Raw genomic sequence first — 20,800 nt, 5'->3', positions numbered from 1 at the left:
GTGTCCCCACTTGCCTTCTTAAATAGCTAACCATTGGAAAAAGTGATGGCTAACCAGCTCAACAGAACCAAACCAAAACTAACTAGCCTGCAAATGCATGCTGGTTAAATCTAAGCAGGTCTTTTCAGCAGGGAAGGTGTAACTGGCTTTTCCCAGCTTGTGTATGCGCATGTTTTTTAAGCCTTTGTGGAATATGAAATAGACTGATGTTCTTTGGATCCATCCCATTGCCCACCACCACAGGAAACAACAAATACAGCTGCATGCGAAGCCTGGCAAATAGCGCCGCACACAAGCGCACACCCACAAACACACACTGCGCTCTTGATCACAACCACCTACCATCCCACACACACTCCATACGTGGCTCCCACACAAACACACATCAATAAATAATTACACCGACAATTAGATGGGGAGCACTCCAAGCATGACCTGTTAAGAGATTTGCAACCTACACACATAGTCGCCATATGAAAGGCTTGGGGTGGGGGGGAGTGGCGGGGATAAGTAATTTTTCTTACTATCCAGTTAACTGGCTGACTTATTGATTTAAAATTACCATCACAGAGAGCTCATACAGTTGTCTACACTTTATTTGGCCGCTCACAAGGCCTCGTTTGATCTGAATAGCTTATGTTAAGGCTAAAAAAGAAGCAGGGAATGCAAATTTTGCTCCATTACAACCACATTCACAATGGGAACATCCACACAGGGACGCAGTGATACGATACTACTATCGGATCAATCAATCAACATTTATTTCTATAGCGCTTTACAACAACCGTCAGGTATCCAAAGTGCTTCACATCATAGAACAAAATAAAACATATCATACAATAAATACACATAGCAGTAAAATCAAAAAAGAAAAGTAAAATTGAAAAGAAACAAAAACAAGGAAATTGTCACACCATTACTGTGTATTAAAAGCCATTCTAAACAGGTGGGATACAGAGATCATTTTCTTGTATAACCCAGTTTCGGTTCCACCACTTTCTCCCTATAATTTCTGGTTGGTTCTCCACAATATCAGCAACTACCAAATACTGTAGAAAGTATCTGTACTCATTCTTGGTCTCTGAAAGGGTATTGGTGCACCCATTTGGAATGAATAGATATTTACAGTCAATTGTCCTTCATTGTTTCCCCTTTAAAAAATAAAAATTGACAAAGGGTTCCCTTAATCTCAAACCTGTGTTCCACAGCACAATAAATAAGACTATGGACAAATGATTAGCCCTGAGGCTATTGAGGTGGATATAGTTTCATCTATATGATTTTTCAATATCCAGTCATCTCTGATCAATACCCTACAGGGAAGGAGGCACAGATGGGAAGCCATTAAAGTGTAATCCAGTACAATATATTTTTTGCCTGTCCGTGAAAAGGTCCCGCGTGGACTTGTTCTCTCATTTCCTTGAGCAGTTCCTCAGGGAGTCAGAAAGAACTGAAGTGAACATCAACAGCAAGCAAATGATATTCAATGTCATGATTAAAATCACAAAGTCTTTCATCTGGGAAGGTTTTTATAGCATCTGAGATTAAAAGACAGGACAGAAAAACGTTCAGCCTTCAGTCTGAGGGAAAAACAGAACTGAACACTAGAAGGATAACTGCTAGCAATCAAAATCACCAAGCAAGTGATCAACCGAGATAAGTGATAATGTAATTATGCAAAGAAGCAAAGCGTAAGGAGTCGGTCCTGGTGTATTTTCGTTCATCAGTTAAACAACAATTTGTCTCAGTGTCACACACAGAATCAGCTAAAAGTCGTTCAATAATGACAAGATGTTCTCCCGAGAAGGCGATTCACACTGTTTTAAGTACGGAAATGTATTGTTTGTTATTGTGTGTCGTTGTTGTGCTCATTAATATCACCTGTGGACACACATAAAAACTCATTAGCAATGCTAATACGTTTTTGTTTTGCCACCCCCCTCCCCTTTTCTTTCTCTTTTTTTTATGGGCACAATTCAAATGGTTGGAAACCAGCTTGCATCTGGCACAGAAGGTGACCTGGAACTTTTAAAAGTTCCTCGGTTGTTACAGCCACCATAAAATCAAAACATTTGAGGGAGAGTCTGCCGCGCAAGCTGCATGGAAATAGACGGAAAGACGCAATCCAGCAGAATAATCTCAATATCCTGCAGATCAATAGGTTTGAATATATAAGAAAGACTTACATCAGCATCTGAAGAGACCACTTTGGCAGCAAAGTACAAAATCAGTCTTCTTCCAAATGCATGGTGCCTCAAAATGCTGCATCATAATGTTTCATTGAATCATTTTAGAAGCCCTTGCTGTGTATGAACAAAAGTGTCCATTATAAACATCACTTATTTTTAAAAGAAAAGGTCAAAGAACTGAATTACAGTGAAAAAGCCTTGATAAAAAGCAGAATAGAGAAGAGAATCAGTGTATCATTATTATTTGACTCTGCTGACGTATCCTTGATGGATTGCAACACAGTATAGCAGATGGTAATCAAGAACCATCATGTACGATTTCTCATTTCCATATATGCATAGCTTTACCATGAGCAATGGGACAGGTGGGCAGAAGAAAGACATCAAAAGCGCTTACTGTCTGTCTGTCTGATTGCACGCATCTCTCGCTGTCTTGGCTTTCTGTCTGCCTGCGTGTGTATCTCCCCTAAAGCCTTCTGAATTATGAAAGTGTGCTTTGTGATTGGAAAATGACAACATTAATTGCTTGTAAGCAGAGCGCGGAGGCAGAGGGATTTTGATCATGCGCTGATTGTGATGGGCTATAAATGAATAACACAAGGTGAGTGAGGGGGAATTATTCATAAGCTGGAAGCTCCTTGCCGGTGGAGGACCCTCAGAACGTTATCTTTTCATCCAATTCAGCCAGCCGTGCCGCCATCATTACCAAGGCAGATTGCTCCAGGCCCGTTATTATAATGGCAGCAGTTATTATCGTTAATGCCACTGTCAGTTATTCGTCGATGGAGTCTCTACCACTGTGGCCATTCCACCCTCAAATTCTGCATTAGAGGTTAGAGCATATGGTTTACACTACCCACAATGCACTATAAAAGCAACTGTTAAGTCTATGCAGGAGGCATAGTAAGGCCCAAAAACACATTACGCAAGTACATGAACACAAATGTAATTTCCAAAATGTGTCAGAAGCCAATTCAAAGCGAAGCACAAATAAGCATTGCACTGCAACAGCAGGCATTACATTAAAAGTAGTCTTTCAGATTATGTTCATGATAGAGCAACAGGGGATAGTTCACCTTCAAAAAAAAGTCTTATTCAAACATGTATACATTGCTTTCTTCTGTAGGACACAAAAGATATTTTGAAAACTGTCTCCTTCCAAAATAAAAGTCCCAAAATGTGGCCCAATGTTGTTTGAATCCCACCATTTTTCAAAATATCTTCTTGTGTTCTGCAAAAGAGAAAAATGCATACCGGTTTGGAATGACATGAGGTTGAGTAAATTGCAGTAATTTATTTTTGGGTGAACTATCCCTTTAATATGGACACAGCAGAAGTAGGACCATCTTCTTAAATAACTAATGCAACAGCATTAGTCTCCCTGTTTTCTGCCAATTTTCTTTAGAAAAGCACAGTTTTGTTTTAATGAACACCATTTATTATTACAATATCAAGTATATAAAATAAAATAATAAAATTAAATAAAGAAAGGCTCAACCAAACCTGCTTTTGAAAGAGAGACTATGACAGCTGAATAACAGCAGGTCTCTGTGAACTGTGATATGTAGTCTGATAGTGATTACTATTCAGCATTTGATGGATAGTAAAATAATTCTGCCTAGTTTGAACTTTACAGCTTTGATGTATGTGCTACTAAAAGTTTGATCAGAGCAGATATTGCCGTTATAAACTGAAGCAAATATTAAGTTTTCTCATTTGGGGCATTTAATAAAAGTTGTCGTTGAAATGTAATAATTCATAACCCACTAGTGCTATGACAAAATACTGTAGATGAGGTGTCATGCCATGAGAATTGTGAAACAATAACTACATCACTGAGACTGCATCATAATATATCATAATACTACATGGAAAGTCAGCACACTTTCTCGATCCTTATCTGCCTCCCTCCCCTTCATCTTCCTTTCTTTCATAATACCCAACGCCATCCTTCTATTTTTTATTACTCTCACAAGTCTCTGACTCGCTCCATCAGCCAAAATGTGTTTCCTCTTGTATGTCTGAGTAAAGTCGAATCACCCAGGAACATGCTGCACATAAAATAGAAGGGAGGATTTGGGCTGTTCTCTGGGAATAATCCCTTCATTCTGTGCTAGAGCATTGTGTTCTGTGTAGAACAGCCAGCTTGGCTTTTTCCTACGAGGGCCTATATAGAGAGTGCAGCTAAGAGAGCTGTTGATTAGCAAGTAAGCTATGCGCCTGCACGCTAACCTCTCTGTGGCTGTCCACATTGTTCTGACAGTCGAACAAAGGTCCCAAGAGGAATTGGACAACAAAGACAGGACAAGTTTAAGAGTTTAAATCAATTAGCACTTGAGGAAATGGACACATGTGGCAAGAGAGTGACAGGGTGCTAATCCTACAGACTGAGCTAATGATGTGGCTAGGCTAGTTAATCTGAGGGTTTCCCTATTAAGCAACATTGAGATTCTCAGGGCCTGCATCCATGCACCCAAGACATTCCCAACTGCTTTACCACACCAATGATTTGGATATAACATGTGTACTACAATTAATGTATTGATTGCTACACACCCATCAACACTGGGACAGCGTTGGGGGACTTAAGTTACTTCAATTAATTTGCAAACAAGCCGGGACTAAAATCAACAGAGCACCTGGCATCTTGCTTGTTAATATAACAGTATGGTAACACTTTATTTTGACTGTCCACTTTAGACATTCTACTAACCAGCATTAACTTTGTATTAGAGTATTAGTAGACTGTCTTCTTAATATCTGCGTACACTTTATTTTGATGGTAACTTTGCAAGTACATGTTGAGGAATTCTACTAACATAACCCTACCTAACTGTCTACTAATACTGTTACTAATATTAGTCTACTAATACTAATACTAATACTAATACGAGTTAGTGACATGTATTTGCATAGTTACTAATAGTAAGTAGAATGTCTAAAGTGGACTACTGAAATAAAGTGTAACAAACAATATAGTTAGTAAGTGTGACTTACTGAGTTGATGCAGTTCAATTCCTTGTTGAGGAGCCAGGGCAGGGACAGTTTTCCTTCACCCCGGTAGCAGGATTGGATCCTCTCCTTAATCTTTTCCTTGATTTTACGCAGTGTAAACAGGCACAGGGCGGATTCTTTCGGTGGCTTCGACCGTTTTTTTTGGCCCTGAGCAAAAACAATAAAAAGCACCTCATCCTGTTCAGAAATGCCCAACGACCGTGCCAGCTTGGCACCAGGCCGACTGAGGTAGGCGTCTTGAACCAATCGATATTCCACACCATCCTTGGTACAGCCAATAGGAAACTCCACGTAGGAGTAGAACTTGGGGTCATCCACACAGAGGCGGACAATCTTTGAGGTAAAGAATTGTTCACCACTGGCATCCGGCGAGGTGAGTTGGGTGTCCAGTTGGAGAGTTAGGTAGTAGATGAACTGCTCACTGCTGAAGCCATAGACGTAGTAGATATCAAAGGTAGGGAACTTGGAAAGTGTGTCGGATGGAATCTTGAGCTGTGAGGAGACAAACTCATCCTGGTAGACAAAGCTGAACATTTCAGCATTCTCCTCATTAGCCATCAGCTTACGACTGGAGAGAGTCGGGAAGTACTCTGATTTTCCTTCGATGGGTGTACCTACAAACAGTTTTCCGCTGTCTTCACCTTGGGTTCCACTGATAACCACTCCTGACATAGTGCCAGCCTCGGACACACTGGAAAGGTAGTGCTCCTTCCGGTGATGCGGCTCACCAAGTTTGAAGAGGTCATCCAGTCTGAGGAACTGGCATATACCCTGCGAGGTGCTTCCACATGCAATGAGCCTGTTCTGCCCTGAATCCAGAAGCAACAGCTTGTTGACATTGCTAGTCTGTGATAGCTCGTGAGGACAAGACTGAACACCAGGTGGTGGGTAACATTTCTCATTATCCACCACAGGGCCGGTAACATGGCTTCGGAGCTTGGTCAGGTTGCTGGAGAGCTTGTAGATCCAATTGACAGCCCCGACGTAGACTTCACCCGTTTTGTTATGGACGACCAAATGTGTAAGCCCTCCCTCTGGTGGGATGAAGTTTCGGAAGGAAGAGAGGTTAACCTCGAGCCCCCCATGTTGAGGGAGGAACGAGAGGAAGAAAAGGAGGAGGAAAGCCTCACAAATAGAGGCGGGAAGGGGCCTCCTCCCATATGGCAGCATTTTTAATATCTTTCTGAGAGGAAGCTGTAGGCCAGGTGATCCGTTCACCTTTCTGATCCTGGACCTGGAAAAAACCTGGACAGCGTCTGTCAGTCTACGTTGAGGAGAGCAACTTATTGACCCAGTGTCCTCTCTGTTCTCTCTCTCTCAACACGGAGCTGTCGTCTACACCATCATCTGCAGCGCCATGGCCGCTAGCCCTGCAAGGGTAGAAAAACACATCATGAGTGCTGGAGAAAAAAATACAGAATAGAACATTGTCTATTGATTTGACTAGAGTTTAAAAGTTCTGCCTGCCCAAAAGAAAAAATAACCCATAATACATAAACATAAATATCTTACAGTGGGGCCCTGGGTGGAATCCTATACAACATTTAATGAGAGTGTCAAGCTTGCAGACAGCAGTGCACTCCACAAACTCCACACTGAGAACTCGTCTGATAGACCTGCTGTGCCCTTAAATATTTCACACAGTCTGTGCCAACTCAGCTGGCACAAAAGGGAAGCAAAGGAGCGAGAATAGAGTAGGAGAGAGTAGAGGAGGTGAGGAATGAGGAACGAGTAAGTGATGCCATAACTGTAGACTGGTTTACCAATTCACCTTGAAGAACACCATAAGCTCAGAAGCATCAGCAATAAACGCTCTAATTTCCTCACGCTTGCTCAGAGAAGCAATTCAAGTTGACCCCGCATAAAACAAAAGTACTTTCCTTGAACTGCGGGAAAGCGTTCTGATTTTAAAACACCACAGTACAGACAACACACCCTCTTGGCTCGACCACAGGGCTGGGGAAAGAGAGAATATCCATCAAATTTGTTCTAATTGAAAGTCTAATGACATTCATGTGATCATGGGTGATGAAGAGGAGCTCTGGGTGTCCAGCTACATCCTCAGAGTGCAAAACCACTTAAACAAGGGCAATCTCAGGCCTCTCATCTAGCCAGCAGCAGGGACTGTCTGCTGCTGTGACCTTCTCCAGTGTTCAAAACAGAAGCATCATTGTATCTCAGATGACATTTATCTCACTTCACAAGACTATTGAGCGAGGAGACTGCCTCTGGGTCTCATTCACCGCTCAATGCTGTGAGCCATACTGTGAGTTGACTGTCATGCGCAAAGCTACGAAACAACTGTGCAAGAAAGCAGATACACATGCTAGCAAAAACTCATACATCAGCACACATCATATACTATAGGACAGGCCTCTTCAGCTCCAGTCAATGAGTACCAGTGTCCTGCAGGCTTTAGTATCAATCCCAATTTAACCCACCTGTCTGTGATTTGCAAGTAATTCTGAACACTTTGATTAGCTTGTTCAGGTATGTTTTGTTTAGGGTTGGAGCTAAACTCATCAGGACACTGGCCCTCCAGCACTGGAGATAAAGAGCCCTGCTGTAGGACAATCTGATATACATCACAATTTTGCAGTATGGGGGGGAAACATTTTCAATTTTTTTTGTTTTGTCATTTTAGTTGATAATTTGGAAAAAGACAAAAAGGTAACAGTTTTTTTTTTAAAGTATTTGAATTAAAATTGTTCAATTATTGTAATGAGGCATCTGAACATTTTAGCAATTTTGTTGATATCAACACTGCTTGTCACAATACTGTATTGATATTCTCAAAAGTATCAATTATTTTTTTTTAACTCTGCAAGAAGACAGAGTTTAAATTATCAATAGATTTAGCAAATGCATGCAATATTGGGAAAAAAAATCAGCACAGCCCTAAGGCACTGAAACAATTCCAAAAAAGAAGAAAAATACGATAAATAAAAACAGCGTAATTGGAGGCACTCAGAAAGAATGTCTTCTAAACAAGTCGGATTTTCACCCATTTTTAGTTTATACCATTTCAGTGTATTTGCTGTGTAATGTAGTGTGCTGACATGGGTCCAAATTTCTCTCCGCTGTATTGATCATCACAGCTGAGCTCTTCTCAGCTCAACTGACTCAGAGTCAGCACTCCTAGGTGCTTTTTGGCTCTATGATACAGGGACACTGTCAAAGCTAATTCCCAGCAGTAAAAAACCCAGAAAAATTGCCTATAAATAACCAAGTAACTAACTAAATAACTCCACAACACACTTAAAATTGAATTTAGCAGTGTTGCACCTGACCCATTATCAAATATAAAAAAACAAAGCCGTCAGAGTTTTGACTTATCTGGGACAAAGATATGCTAATGAGGTGGCAGAAACTGCTTAAACGCAGATCCAAGTATCCACTTATTTTAACTCAGAAAATGAAAAGAAAAATAAGAGAGAGAGACTATACTAAACTGAAAATTCAGCAAAATATACATGTGCTGCAATTTATAATACTGCACAGCAATGCTATTTGCGTGGGATAGAGCAATTAGGATATCCCACCCACTTGCTCCAAAAAGGGCCACATCAAGGATAAAGGTGAAATTGGATGAATCAATTAGAGGGGGTATGGGAGTTGCATGGCACCTTCAGGATAGCAAATCCTGCCTGGCTAGGAAAATGGCTGGCAGGACCAAGGTATCCACAATGATTTATTGCTTGTGGCACATAAATTACAGCACAAGCCATGAAAACGGCACCTCATACTTAAGCAAATTTATACAGAGCGCCTCTTTAACATGGAGGTCACATCACTGAGCATTGTGGGGTAGAAAGCATGCAGGACTGTGATGGCCACAACTAAACCACCCAGAGAGGCTCTGCATAGCAGGATCTGCTTTCTATTACAAGCACGCAGACACACTCACATACATCAATACATAGAGGCCTTAATCCACAAACACACACAAGCTGGGCTTTCTTTATTATTCTGCTTCTGTCTTTATGTCTGTCTGTCTGTCTTGAAATCTTTATTCTGTCTGTCTTTTATTCTTTCTGTTTGTCATTCATTAATTCTGCCTGTCTGTATATCTTTTTTGTCCATCCTTTCTCTCTTTCAGTCCTTCCGCCTACAAAACATTTGCATGTGCACCAGAAAAAACAGCTACACATTTGCAATGATATTAGAATAACACCACTGGTATCGTTTGATATAAGTCAAGATATTAAAGCCAGACAGCCTCAATTTAGCCTACATTTCAAAAAAGCAATAATAAACTCAATCCAGCGAGACCCCCCAAAAAAGTGATATTTTAACAAAGCTACACTGTGACTGATCGCAGGGGATGATACAGGAAACAATGACTTGTTGACAGCAGGAAATGATTTGCAAAACAGAGTCTTGGAACAACATCTCAATCCGCTAAAAAGATGATATAGCAACGCAAGTTTGTTTCAGTCTAGGTGGCAAATTTTCAGTGTGAATGCTGCAATGCTAAGACTGTGCGAATGTTATGAGGACAACGATTTTGAGGGTCGCAGCGGGACTGGCTGTGGAAATAACTCCTTCATGCCAGAGAGGAGAAATAAAAAGCTGACAGCAACAATGGTGGTTAAAAGGCGACAATGACTGCAATTTCTGCCATTCCTTAGCATAGCCTAATGTACACATATTTTAAAAGGCAGAAACAGCCAAATAGTAACTGTTCCTATGAGAGTTGATGACAAGAAACTGCATATGCAACAGATTTAACGAGTGAGGCAGAATATTTAGCAGGAGAGAATGTAGGAAAGAAGCTGAGAATAAAATTCTTCTTAACTGCTATTTTCTTAAGAATAAAATGAAGTAAATTTTGCATTATCAAAAGCTTTTCTTTAGAATAATTGTAAGAAATAAATAAGCAATTTAAACATTTTTTTTTTTAAAAATGACTAAACTTAAAGGGATCGTTCACCCAAAATTTAAAATTCTGTCATTATTTACTCACCGTTATGTCATTCCAAACCCGTAAGTCTTTCGTTCATCCTCGGGACACAAAAAATATATATTTTTGATGAAATCTGAGAGCTTTCTGTCCCTCCACTGACAGTCTACACAACTGACACTTTCAAGCCGCAGAAAGGTAGTAAAGACATCATTAAAGTAATTCATGAGACTCCAGTGGTTTAACCTCAATTTTATAAAGCGGATAACCCCACATAATTTAACACTATATTTACAAAATAATCTTCAACGCACGCTCACGCAACGTCTGCTCTCGCACAACACGCATGTGATGGTGCTCTCGTGATCGCGTGTTGGAGATTAACATGTTGTAAATAAAAAAAATTCCGCAAACAAAGCATTGGAAAAATTGATACAATTGAAGTTAAACCACTGGAGAGTCATATGGATTACTTGTATGATGTCTTTACTACCTTTCTAAGCCTTGAAAGTGGTAATTGTATTGGCTGTCAATTTTAATTTAACTTTTTTACGAGTTTGGAACGACATGAAGGTGAGTAATTAATGACACAATTTTCGTTTTGGGAGAACTATCCCTTTAAGAAGAGTTTGAATTCCTCATAAGAATGTTTAACCTCCAACTTGTCTTAAATCCACAAAGGTGTCAATGTTGTGACATCATTGATTCTTAATGTGTGTGACGACACACTCACTATGACTATGGCAGGTGTGACCGACGTGTCTGGAGCGGTCGAATGTGACATCTACATATCTGTGGTTTAACCCTTGAGGCTAACGTTAGCTAGCATACTACTGTTAACGGATATTAAAATCGGCAGTTACATGTCTGTTCTCTAAAGAACAGATAATAACCATTCGTTATATCCACTTCCACATGAGATCACTTTCTCTGGCAAGATAATCTTAAAGCTGCAGTCGGCAAGTCTGGCAGATTGAGTGGACTTAGGCAAAATTTTAAATGTTTACAACTCTCATGGCCCTCCCCCACTATCAACGAATACCCTCCCACCGAGTTCGTGCTCGTCAGTGCTTGTGCACCAGATTTTCTGTGAACACGCCCGTCTCATCAGCATCCATCAACACCATGGAGTATTTGGAGGTATGCTGCCCTGGCTAATCTACCGATAGATTGCAATTGCTAACGTAATTTATACTCCAAATGAGCTTACTTGATTTGTTAGTGTTTTGAAAGCGAGATACAAGTGTCGGATGAAGACTATGTCCCCACGGATGTTTCTACACTCCAGTGGACGGACCAATGTGATTGTAACGTGCGCGAGGGGTGGTGTGTGCACGACCTGTGATTGACAGTCAGATCTCACCGCCCCCTGCGCTGATTGAACCCAATGATCCGGGAGCGGTGGATTTTTGTTAGAAGCTCGGGTTTTTTTTTCAAAAACCACTTTATGTTGTTCTGTCGGATTATAATGTCGATTTCACTGAATATGATCAAAAAAATTCTGTTCTTGTAGTGTGTAGTAGTAAGCCACGATTTTCAAATCTTGTAGTATGTGCACGTTCTGAGAGAAGACAATCTGTAAAGATACTCCTTTTGAACGTGAAGCAACCAGATTTTATAATCTGTTAGGATAAAAAAAATACTGAAGTCTGAGCCTGGCTTAAAGGATGTTTTGTGAATCTGGCCTCTGGGGGCGACTACATAAACTGCTAAGACTAATCTTACAAGTTAGTCATCAAATTGTTTTCTTTAAGACTCTTACATTTAAAGGGACACTGTGTGAGAAATACCCCCATCCAGTGGTGAAATATTATTTTGCATTCAAACGAATTTTGCTCTCCAGCGCCTCGCTTTTTCAAGTGCGTATTGCATCTACGGTTGCCGTTATGTACCAAAAATGCTATGACAGGATGTCTTGTAGTAACACTTCATCGAGTTTTTCTCCAGATGAACAGGTTTGTAACTTAAAAAAAACAGCAACTTGACACAACGAACAAACGAATGTTACAGTATGAGTTGCTGACACTGAAAAACATGAACTGTTGTAATTAGTAGTAATGCCGCCTTTATTCGTTATATTTTCTAAATTACGTGATTGTTAGATATCATCATCGGATGATTCAGCAGTAGGGAGAGGAAGAGGGAGAGGGAGAGGTAGAGGTAGAGGGAGAGGACAGAGAAGCAGTGGATCAGTGGGATCTAGGCGAGGAGATGGACGACGAGGAGCGCGAGAGTCAACACAACGACGGCAAAGATGCCCGGCCGCTACAAGAGACGATCTAAATAGAATTGAAAGTTTCCAAAGGCAGCGAAGAGAAACGACCGAGGTTTGTACAATTTATGTGTCTAGCAGTAGTATAAATTAATTTTAATTCTCTGTACAATCTTATGCACATAGCAAATTCACAACTTGAGCTAATTGATCATTTATTGGGGAAAAAAAGAAAGCTATAGAAAATCTTACAGAGAGAAATATTTTCTTCTGATCACAAATAAAGTTTTTTTTTTTTTTTACATTGATACATGAGATGCCTGCAATGCCTCAAGTGCAATATACTGCAAAACATGATGTATGTTATACCTACATGTACATCTAATGGACTAGATCTTATCTTATAATCATATTTCCTTTAATTTCTTCAGAGACTGCTGCATTAGCTCTTTCCACCTTGAAAACGCTATCCCGATATTTACTCTTGTTTTATGCAATCTCCGGTCACGTTTCCTTTTTCGTTCAAGTCTGGCCTTTTTTTGGGACGAGAATGTCTTCTCGTGGCTCGGCATATGTATGATCCGCCATTACAAATAATAAAGCAATCAGCAATCATAGGAGTGCAATACAGCCGTTTAAACTTGCCGCCGGGAACGCGCCTCTCACTGCTCTCCTCCTCCGTTTCTGCTGCTTTCAGTCACGTGACGCTTGCTCTGAGTCTGAACGAAAACGCGTTGTGGAAACGCGTTTGGTTGGTACTTTTTGACCCTCTCTGCTATTATAGTTTTTCAAGATGGCGGAACGACATGGAAGCCTCCGTGAACCTACCCGTCCCATGTACATAAAGATAATAAATTCTTCATTTACGAGGATAAGTCAGATAATTTGCAGAGGTATTTGTACACCATTGAGGACATATTTATGAATAAAAATATTGATTTCAGATAATTAAATACGTAAAAACCTACACAGTGTCCCTTTAAAAATGTAAATTGGTCTAATTTGATTTCAAAAAGTAAGATTGACTGACCCTTGACTAAATGCTAGTAGGTCATGTATTTTTTAGAAAATGTACATTGTTTCACTATTTTTATTAAAGATAAAAGCTATATTATTTATACTTTTAATAATGTATAATGCTGTGGTTATTTAATAAAAGATTATGAATCAGCTAATGAACCATGAGGAATAAGACAAAACCGATGCAGACCAATGTTTGATGGCTTATGCACAGCATAGAACCCAAAACAAAACAAAACATTTACTATGCTTCTCACTAATTGCTAATTGCTAATCTATTACTGCCAGACTAGTCCTGCCCTGTTTAAATGACCACAGAAAGTTGCACTCTGCCTCCATTCAGGCCTTTTGACTCTACACCACTCTCTCTCGTGCTAAGGGTGGGTATTGTTTGGGTTTGACTAATGGCCGTGCAGCGGGGAGGGCCCGGTGTCTGCAGGAGTAGAGGACACTGAGGAGGTGATTGTGCAGCAGGCCTGTTGCACTGTGGATGTGCCAAAATCAGAGAACACAGTCCTCCTTTTATACCGTCACTCCTTAGCGTGTGACCCACTGACACCATGACAGCTGCCCCCTCCCTCGCCCCCCAAACCACCAACAACTTTGCACAGCGGGTTCAACAGCACCCTAATATAAACAAGTGCATTTTGGGAAGAAAAAAAATGGTGCCAGATTTGCATGACACAATATATCAATGGTTTACAGCTGATTTTACTTATGGACTTATTTACTTATATTTACAGACCAACACAGGTTTTTTTGGCTGTCAATAAATCACTTCATAAAATACATTGTGGTCGGCACAAATCATGTTTGTCCTTGTTGCCCAAGTACATTATGGGTTACATTTTTTTTGTTCGTGGTTTGAACGTGGGGCATCTCACAAACACATATTCATGCTGGCAGCTGACTAATTTGGCCATTTTTTACGCCATTTAAGTGACAATAAAATTTGTGCCAAAATACTGTAGATTTTGAATGGACGCATGGACTCGGGAGGTCAACAGCAGAAGAAGTGGGAACTGTTTCACCTTTTTTTACTGTTCACCAGTTAAAATCAAACTTAACATGCCACACCATGTCAGAAATGAATCATGTCCTTAGAATAAACAGTGTGGGATGAGTTATGAGTTTAAAACTTAGGTTTAAAATATGAAGTTTGAGTAATAACAATGGCCTTAGCAAGCAAGCACCACGAACTCTAAAGAGTAAAGACACACAATGTACAATGATGTGCAGCTAAACATACATGCTTCCTAAGATCAAAAACTGCTGTGTTATTATATGGACTAAAGACAGAGCAGAAGAAATCCAGGCTCATAAGGTCAAAGTGAGCATACATTGTGAGGTTATGGGAAAAGCCATCAAGTCTAATCACTTGATCTTTTAACATTGCTGTAAATGTTGCTACTGCACCAGTCCACTTATGTTATCGCTTATGTTATCCCTACCCCAGATGACACAACTGTGACCAACCTTATGCAAACTCACACTACAAGATAGCTAGTCATGACATATTAACACATGCCTGTAATGATACAAATATTAATGCAAGTAAACATATGGTCAGTATGACTGTGGCAAAGTCATCCAATTTAATATACACAAAAATGCTTCATACAACCATGGATCCTGCACTTTGGTACCAAGTTGATTATATTAAAATAAAATGAAATAAAAACATAAAACAAACAAAATAAAAATAAGTAAAATAAAGTATGAGAGTAGTACAGACTCAATTCAGTACCTAAGTACTGTCTGAGTGACAGTATGTATCAATACCAATATGTATCAAAAAATTAGCTGATATAAAAAATGACTGACACCATAATACATTGTGTGAAAGTATACAATATTTGATATTAATGGCAATAATTTTATAATGACTAATAAATTATATCAAATCATAGTATTTCTTAATATATTCATATTCAACTTTTTAAATGACTGCTCAACGGCATTGTAGTTGTTGTGATATTAAAAACCATTTATTGTGACCACATGAGCAAATTTTCACATAGAGGTGTGTAAATGCGCAAATGAATGAATACACTTGTAATAAACTGTAAGGAATAAACAATCACAGTGTTTGCAACACCCACAAACAACAAACACAGATCAAACAGACACATCCCATTCCATCTCTGGTTGTGTTAATAGATCCACGTCCATTACCACACCTCAGTGTCTGGGCTACAGCTCCCACAGAGCCAATAAAAGCACGCAAACACTGCTGACTCAAAGTTCAGCCATCAATAAAAAGCTTTCTCCCTCCTGGGAAGCGTTTGGTTATTTCCTTCTTCAGCCCATTGCAGAAGTGCATCCACCACATCTCTTCCTCTTTTATTAGCTCACTTTCATCTGTTGTGCAATCGACTTCATTATGATAAACATGATTGCAAATCAAAGTGTTTTTTCGTAAATTCCACAATTAGGCCTACGGTTCACAATGTCATTTCTAAACCAGCTACAATTATCCGTGGCAAATGCCAAGCTAAAACTCGTGCCAGGATCAGAATGTGAAACGCTCCACTGATTCCGGCTGTGCAACGCTTTAAACTACAGGGGGAAAGGGGGCATAAAGACTTCAAATCCCATAACGGTAGCTCCCGAGCTCATGGTGTTTCATGTTCCGCAGGTCTCGCTAGCGCACATTCCATCAGGATCGCATCATTGGGCAACGGCCATTCTCTGGCCCGCTTCCCTCCGCACACTGCAAGCATGCACTGAAATACGTGAGTTTGTGTGCTGAGCTTAACACTTTCACTAACTTCACTCATTACTATGCACCCACCTACACATGCATGCATACAAACAAACATCTTTAGCAGTGCTTTCATCTTAAAAGACTTATCAAGAGATATTGTCATAAAGTCAAGCATTATGAAATGGAGTATGATTTCATGCGTGCGTATGCGCCTTCAGTGTGTCATCTGTGTGACCTTTCTAGTCAGATATGTGCGTTCCCGGTGAACGCATTTGTGCTAACACAATTACACTCAACTAATGAACAGAGTGGTGAGATAAAGCTGTCTGAATGCGAGCTTCATCCCAGCATCTCAATCTCCTTTAAAGGCTACATTTGCATCTTTAATAGAAATGAAATTCCTCATTAAACGTGCAAGCTGCTGGTGGCTTGTGGAGAAAGAAAGAGATCGAAAAGAGCAAAGAACAGATGTAAATCAAACTATTTACACACTCTTGCCCAAAGGCTAAATGCGGTGGTCTCGTGCTAACAAATTAGAATGGCAATTGATTCCAATTCTACTTAACCATTCAGGATTTGTTAATTCCATTAACTTTTTATTGTTGAAGAAGAATAGTTCTAAAGTAACACAATATTATATTTATTAATATTAAATACCATTACAATAAATTCATTTCAAAGGACCAGTTATGTCCCTTTTTCACCAGAATGGTTCACGTTCTGGAGCCAGAGCCTGTTCTCGGCCAGGTAAACTGGAGCCTGTTGCGAAATGGCCGCTTGTTTTCACATATTTGAGGAATGAACTGTGTCGTAACACCTGACTATGACCAGTCTAAAAAAACATTGCTCGTCGCAGGGGTTCATGCAAGAGTAATGGAGGCAAGCTAGTAAGAGTGACCGGTTCGAATCCTGCTCGAACGTTACATTTGGTGCCATGACCCAGATGGGAGTGAGGTAAGAGGAGTGAGTGTAACGGAGGCAAAGCTAGTAAGAGCTGTGCGTGTAAACTTCATTCCCCTGGCCTCAAGAGATGCACTGGCGACTGTAGCTAGAGACTGCAGCCTTGTTAGTGTGCCCGCCTCCCATGCCAGAGACGCCGGTTGGAGCGGGTCAAGTAGGACCTTTCTGTTTTGCTGCTCACAGTACCAGGAGTGATTCTATTGAATCAGCAGCTTGCATAAACTCCCTACACTCGTCTGTCCTTTTCAGAGATCAATTGAGACTGAAACTGTTCATTTTGTGACTCTCTTGTGCTAAATATAGCTTTATATTTCTCCAACCATATTTCTCCAACTTTATATTTCTCTAACCATTTTTTCTTCCATTCGAAACAAGCAAGTTTTTAAGGGCCAAAGTTGAAACAATCTTTCTAGCCTTGAAGCCCCTTTTTCTGCAGTGGAAATGCGCAGAATGGTTCAAGAACAGACTTGAATGTGTACGATGTGTACGAGTCAGAATTTGTACGGAAAAGTGAAGCGTAAATAACTTGTACGAAAAAGTAAAATCGTACAAATTGGCAACTAATGCGCTAAAATGTAAAATAGATACAAATTGCCATGAGTGTGTTTTAGATATGTTGTCAAATTATTATCAATGAGCACACATTCAATTCAGAAAGCTGATAACTCATTTAGGCTTATAGCAATTTGGTTTGCTATAACACTGTAGGATTCAGTAGCAGAAAACAGTCAGAGTATTTAAATACAGTTCAAAAACAGCTCTGAATGTCATGAAAATCAGAGTCAAAACCAAACCTACTCAGTTTTCAAACCTACTACAGCTATGAAAGAGCACCGCAAAGATTAAGCAGGGTGAAAGATGTCCCTTAGAGCTTATTATAGATCTTACACATGAAAGAGAGTCTGTGGTTTATAATGCTTATAAATTTGGCCTGGAGAACGAGAAACTTGATCCTAAGTCAGCAATTAGGGCACCTTGTCCCGGGAGTGTCTGAGCCCTACAAAGGAGTTGATCAGTCAGAGTGTGACAATTATGATGAATAGCCTCAGTACGCCAGCTGTCCGACTGCTCCTTTGGTCATTAATATTACTCGCGACTCTACTGCAGCAAAAAGCCACTGAAGCTTTCGTTCACCCCTTTCTAGCTCTTTCAATTCAGGAATGTGTTGCCATGACAGTGACCGATGGCTCGGCAGCAGACGGGGAGCCCGCTCATCCCAGCCAAGGGTTGAGGTTGGTGTGAGAACGTGTCAGGCCACCGCGGGTGAAGGATCAGAGACCGATCCACTGGAAAACTGGAAGCGTCTGTAGATGTGGTACTGATTAGTGGCGGGTGTGGGGGAGAGCTCCAGGTATTTCAGCTATGCTCTGCATTTACCACAGGGGAATCCGGCTAGCGAGACCTACGAGCGAAATTGGGCTATAGGGGAGCGAGGAAAAGCAGAGATGTCAAATGTGTGATTTCTAAAGTGTGAGACCTTCCCTTCTGGTTTAGCGTGAGCTGTAATTGCAAACACGTTTAGCCCTTGCGGTGCTACAGAACGCGCTTAAGACAACAAGGCCAGCCAAAGGCGTGTCCGTTCGTGGAAGGTACCCCCTGTTGAGCCTGACAGGTTGATGAGGCTCAAACAGGGATGCCTTATGTATATCTATGGTTTGATCAGGAAGTCGGGAAGAAAAACATCTTTCGTGTCGAGGTTTACTTTTCATGACAAGGCGAAACTAAATTTGGTCAAACAAAAATTTTTGCAATCACTTAAAGCAGTTATGTGGATATGTGAAGGTCAGGATCTTCTACAAATGAAACAAACAAAGACGACTTTGCCAAAGCTTCACTTACGTCACATTTACAACTATCGAAATCACTAACAATCGCTTCAAGAAATTAATTTTAGGATAAATCTAAAATCTTGTATCATTCCCCATTTAAAAGTATAGGAGAGCAAAGCATCTGCAGAAGCATAAAAGAATAAAAGTCTTATGCCGGATGATTAAGTGGAAAAAAGGAATAAAAGAATAAATGACTCACTATACAGTGCATCCACAAATGACCACGAACAAAATATCAGCTACAGCACATCTGTGTGCAAAAGCAAACGCTGACGTTCATTACGAATGAGTCACGGCTCTTATCAGTAAATCACTCCACATAATAAGTTCATAATATTCTTTTATAATAATGAGGGTTTAATGTAAGAAGAGTAACGTTTTTATAATTTATTTAAAAACAACAACAACATTAAATTAGGGTTCCCAGCCTTTTTTTGTCAAACCACTAATATTTGCATGAAGTACCACTGAAAAATTCCACATAATATATAGATTATGATTAAATAAACTATTATAATATTTTCATATAATTATTTAATAAATATATTTAATAATTTGCTAAATGATCAAATGTAGTTATTAAAATGAAATCAAATATTTAATGTAATATTAAATAAAATGTAAAATGTAATTTTAATATTTTATTTATTACATGATATTTTAACCATTATGTTTATAAATATTGGATTTTTAAATATCAAAATACAATTGAATTAAAATAATTTGTAATAAATAACCATTTTAATAATTTTGGCTTGATTATATAAGTTTTGTGGATTAATTTGTAATCAAAAAATCATTTTAATCCTGCATTGGAATTTTTATTTTTATTTTTAGAAAAAATTATAATAAATGGATCCTCTTAACTAGATTTAGAGTCCACAGGGCGTTTACACTGTCATTTTGTTTGAGTGTTTATTAGAGAGCTCTAGTGTATTTTCCCCTGAGGAGAGTTTGGACACTACCCTAGTCTGGTGGCCTATATAGCAGAACAAGGGCCAGGCCATTGTTTCGTCCTTGTTTGCATTTCCCCCACCGCCAGTGCGGCCGGCTCATCTGGACACGATTGAAAACTCATCAGGAAACGGGAAAGAATGGCACTGGAGTCTATTAAACTTTAAGAACTGTCTAAGGATGGCCAGTCTGCAAACACACATGCACAAACACACACACACACACACACACACACACACACACGTGTGCCTGGCAAACAAACCTGTCCTGAAGTCAATCAAATGAGTAAACAGGAGAGTACTATGATTGAGGTAACACACACTGATCAGTGGCAGACGACTGCTGTGCAGCCCTTATGTTAAAACACTTGCACACAAACTCACATCCGGTTTAATGCCAGCGGCACAGCCGAGGGTCGCCCGGCTCTGCTGATGGTCATTAAGGCACTGCACCGCCATCACTCACAGGGTCACAGGAGCATGAGATTTAAGCTGGAAACAGCAATGTAGCAAGAGACTAAAACAGACTAGTCTTATCTGAGCAAAGAGTGTGTGCGCAAGAGTGTGAAAGGGATAGTATCGTCAGCCGCTGTAAATACCAAACTCAAGAGGATCACTCTCTCAATTATACAGCGACCCGGTGGCAGCCAAAAGCAAGCCTGACAAAGACCGCTGCTGGATTTTCATCGTCACACACACAAAATCTGCCAAGGACGAGGAAGTAAAGCTAGCTATTAACCTACTCTTCCTTACTCTTGCCCTTCAATAAACAGCGTCACATATGTCCTTTCAGACTCTTGTCTTGTGTGTTAAAATTCAAACCCACATTTGTTTTTTGCACATACGTTTTTGCACATAAATGAAGGTTTGGGGTAGAAGCACATTTATAAGCAAAGAAATAGAGAAATATCTATATTGCATTGGGCCGCTCGCCAGCTCTTAGCACAACTCATTCTTCTCGCGATCATCTGGAGCGTTCTGCCGAGCCTTTATACCAAACAGCATCTGCTGC

General features: G+C 40.0%; 1 protein-coding gene across 3 annotated transcripts in view; it reads right to left on the bottom strand.

Annotated features, from left to right (window-relative positions):
- Positions 1 to 20,800, bottom strand: part of plxna1a (plexin A1a) — a 226,431-nt gene that overhangs the window by 194,492 nt on the left and 11,139 nt on the right. For all 3 annotated transcript variants that reach the window (XM_077218621.1, XM_077218622.1, XM_077218623.1), the window contains exon 2: positions 5,187 to 6,574. In XM_077218621.1, the coding sequence (XP_077074736.1) occupies positions 5,187 to 6,374 (1,188 nt within the window). In that variant the 5' untranslated portion in view covers positions 6,375 to 6,574. The remainder of the gene's footprint in view (positions 1 to 5,186; positions 6,575 to 20,800) is intronic.

Source organism: Siphateles boraxobius, unplaced genomic scaffold, assembly GCF_051911475.1.
Source record: "Siphateles boraxobius isolate OS27281-9 unplaced genomic scaffold, OSU_SipBor_1 77, whole genome shotgun sequence".
Lineage (NCBI taxonomy): Eukaryota > Metazoa > Chordata > Actinopteri > Cypriniformes > Leuciscidae > Siphateles > Siphateles boraxobius.
Note: the sequence above shows the minus strand (reverse complement) of the source record. Positions and strands in the feature narration are given on the sequence as shown.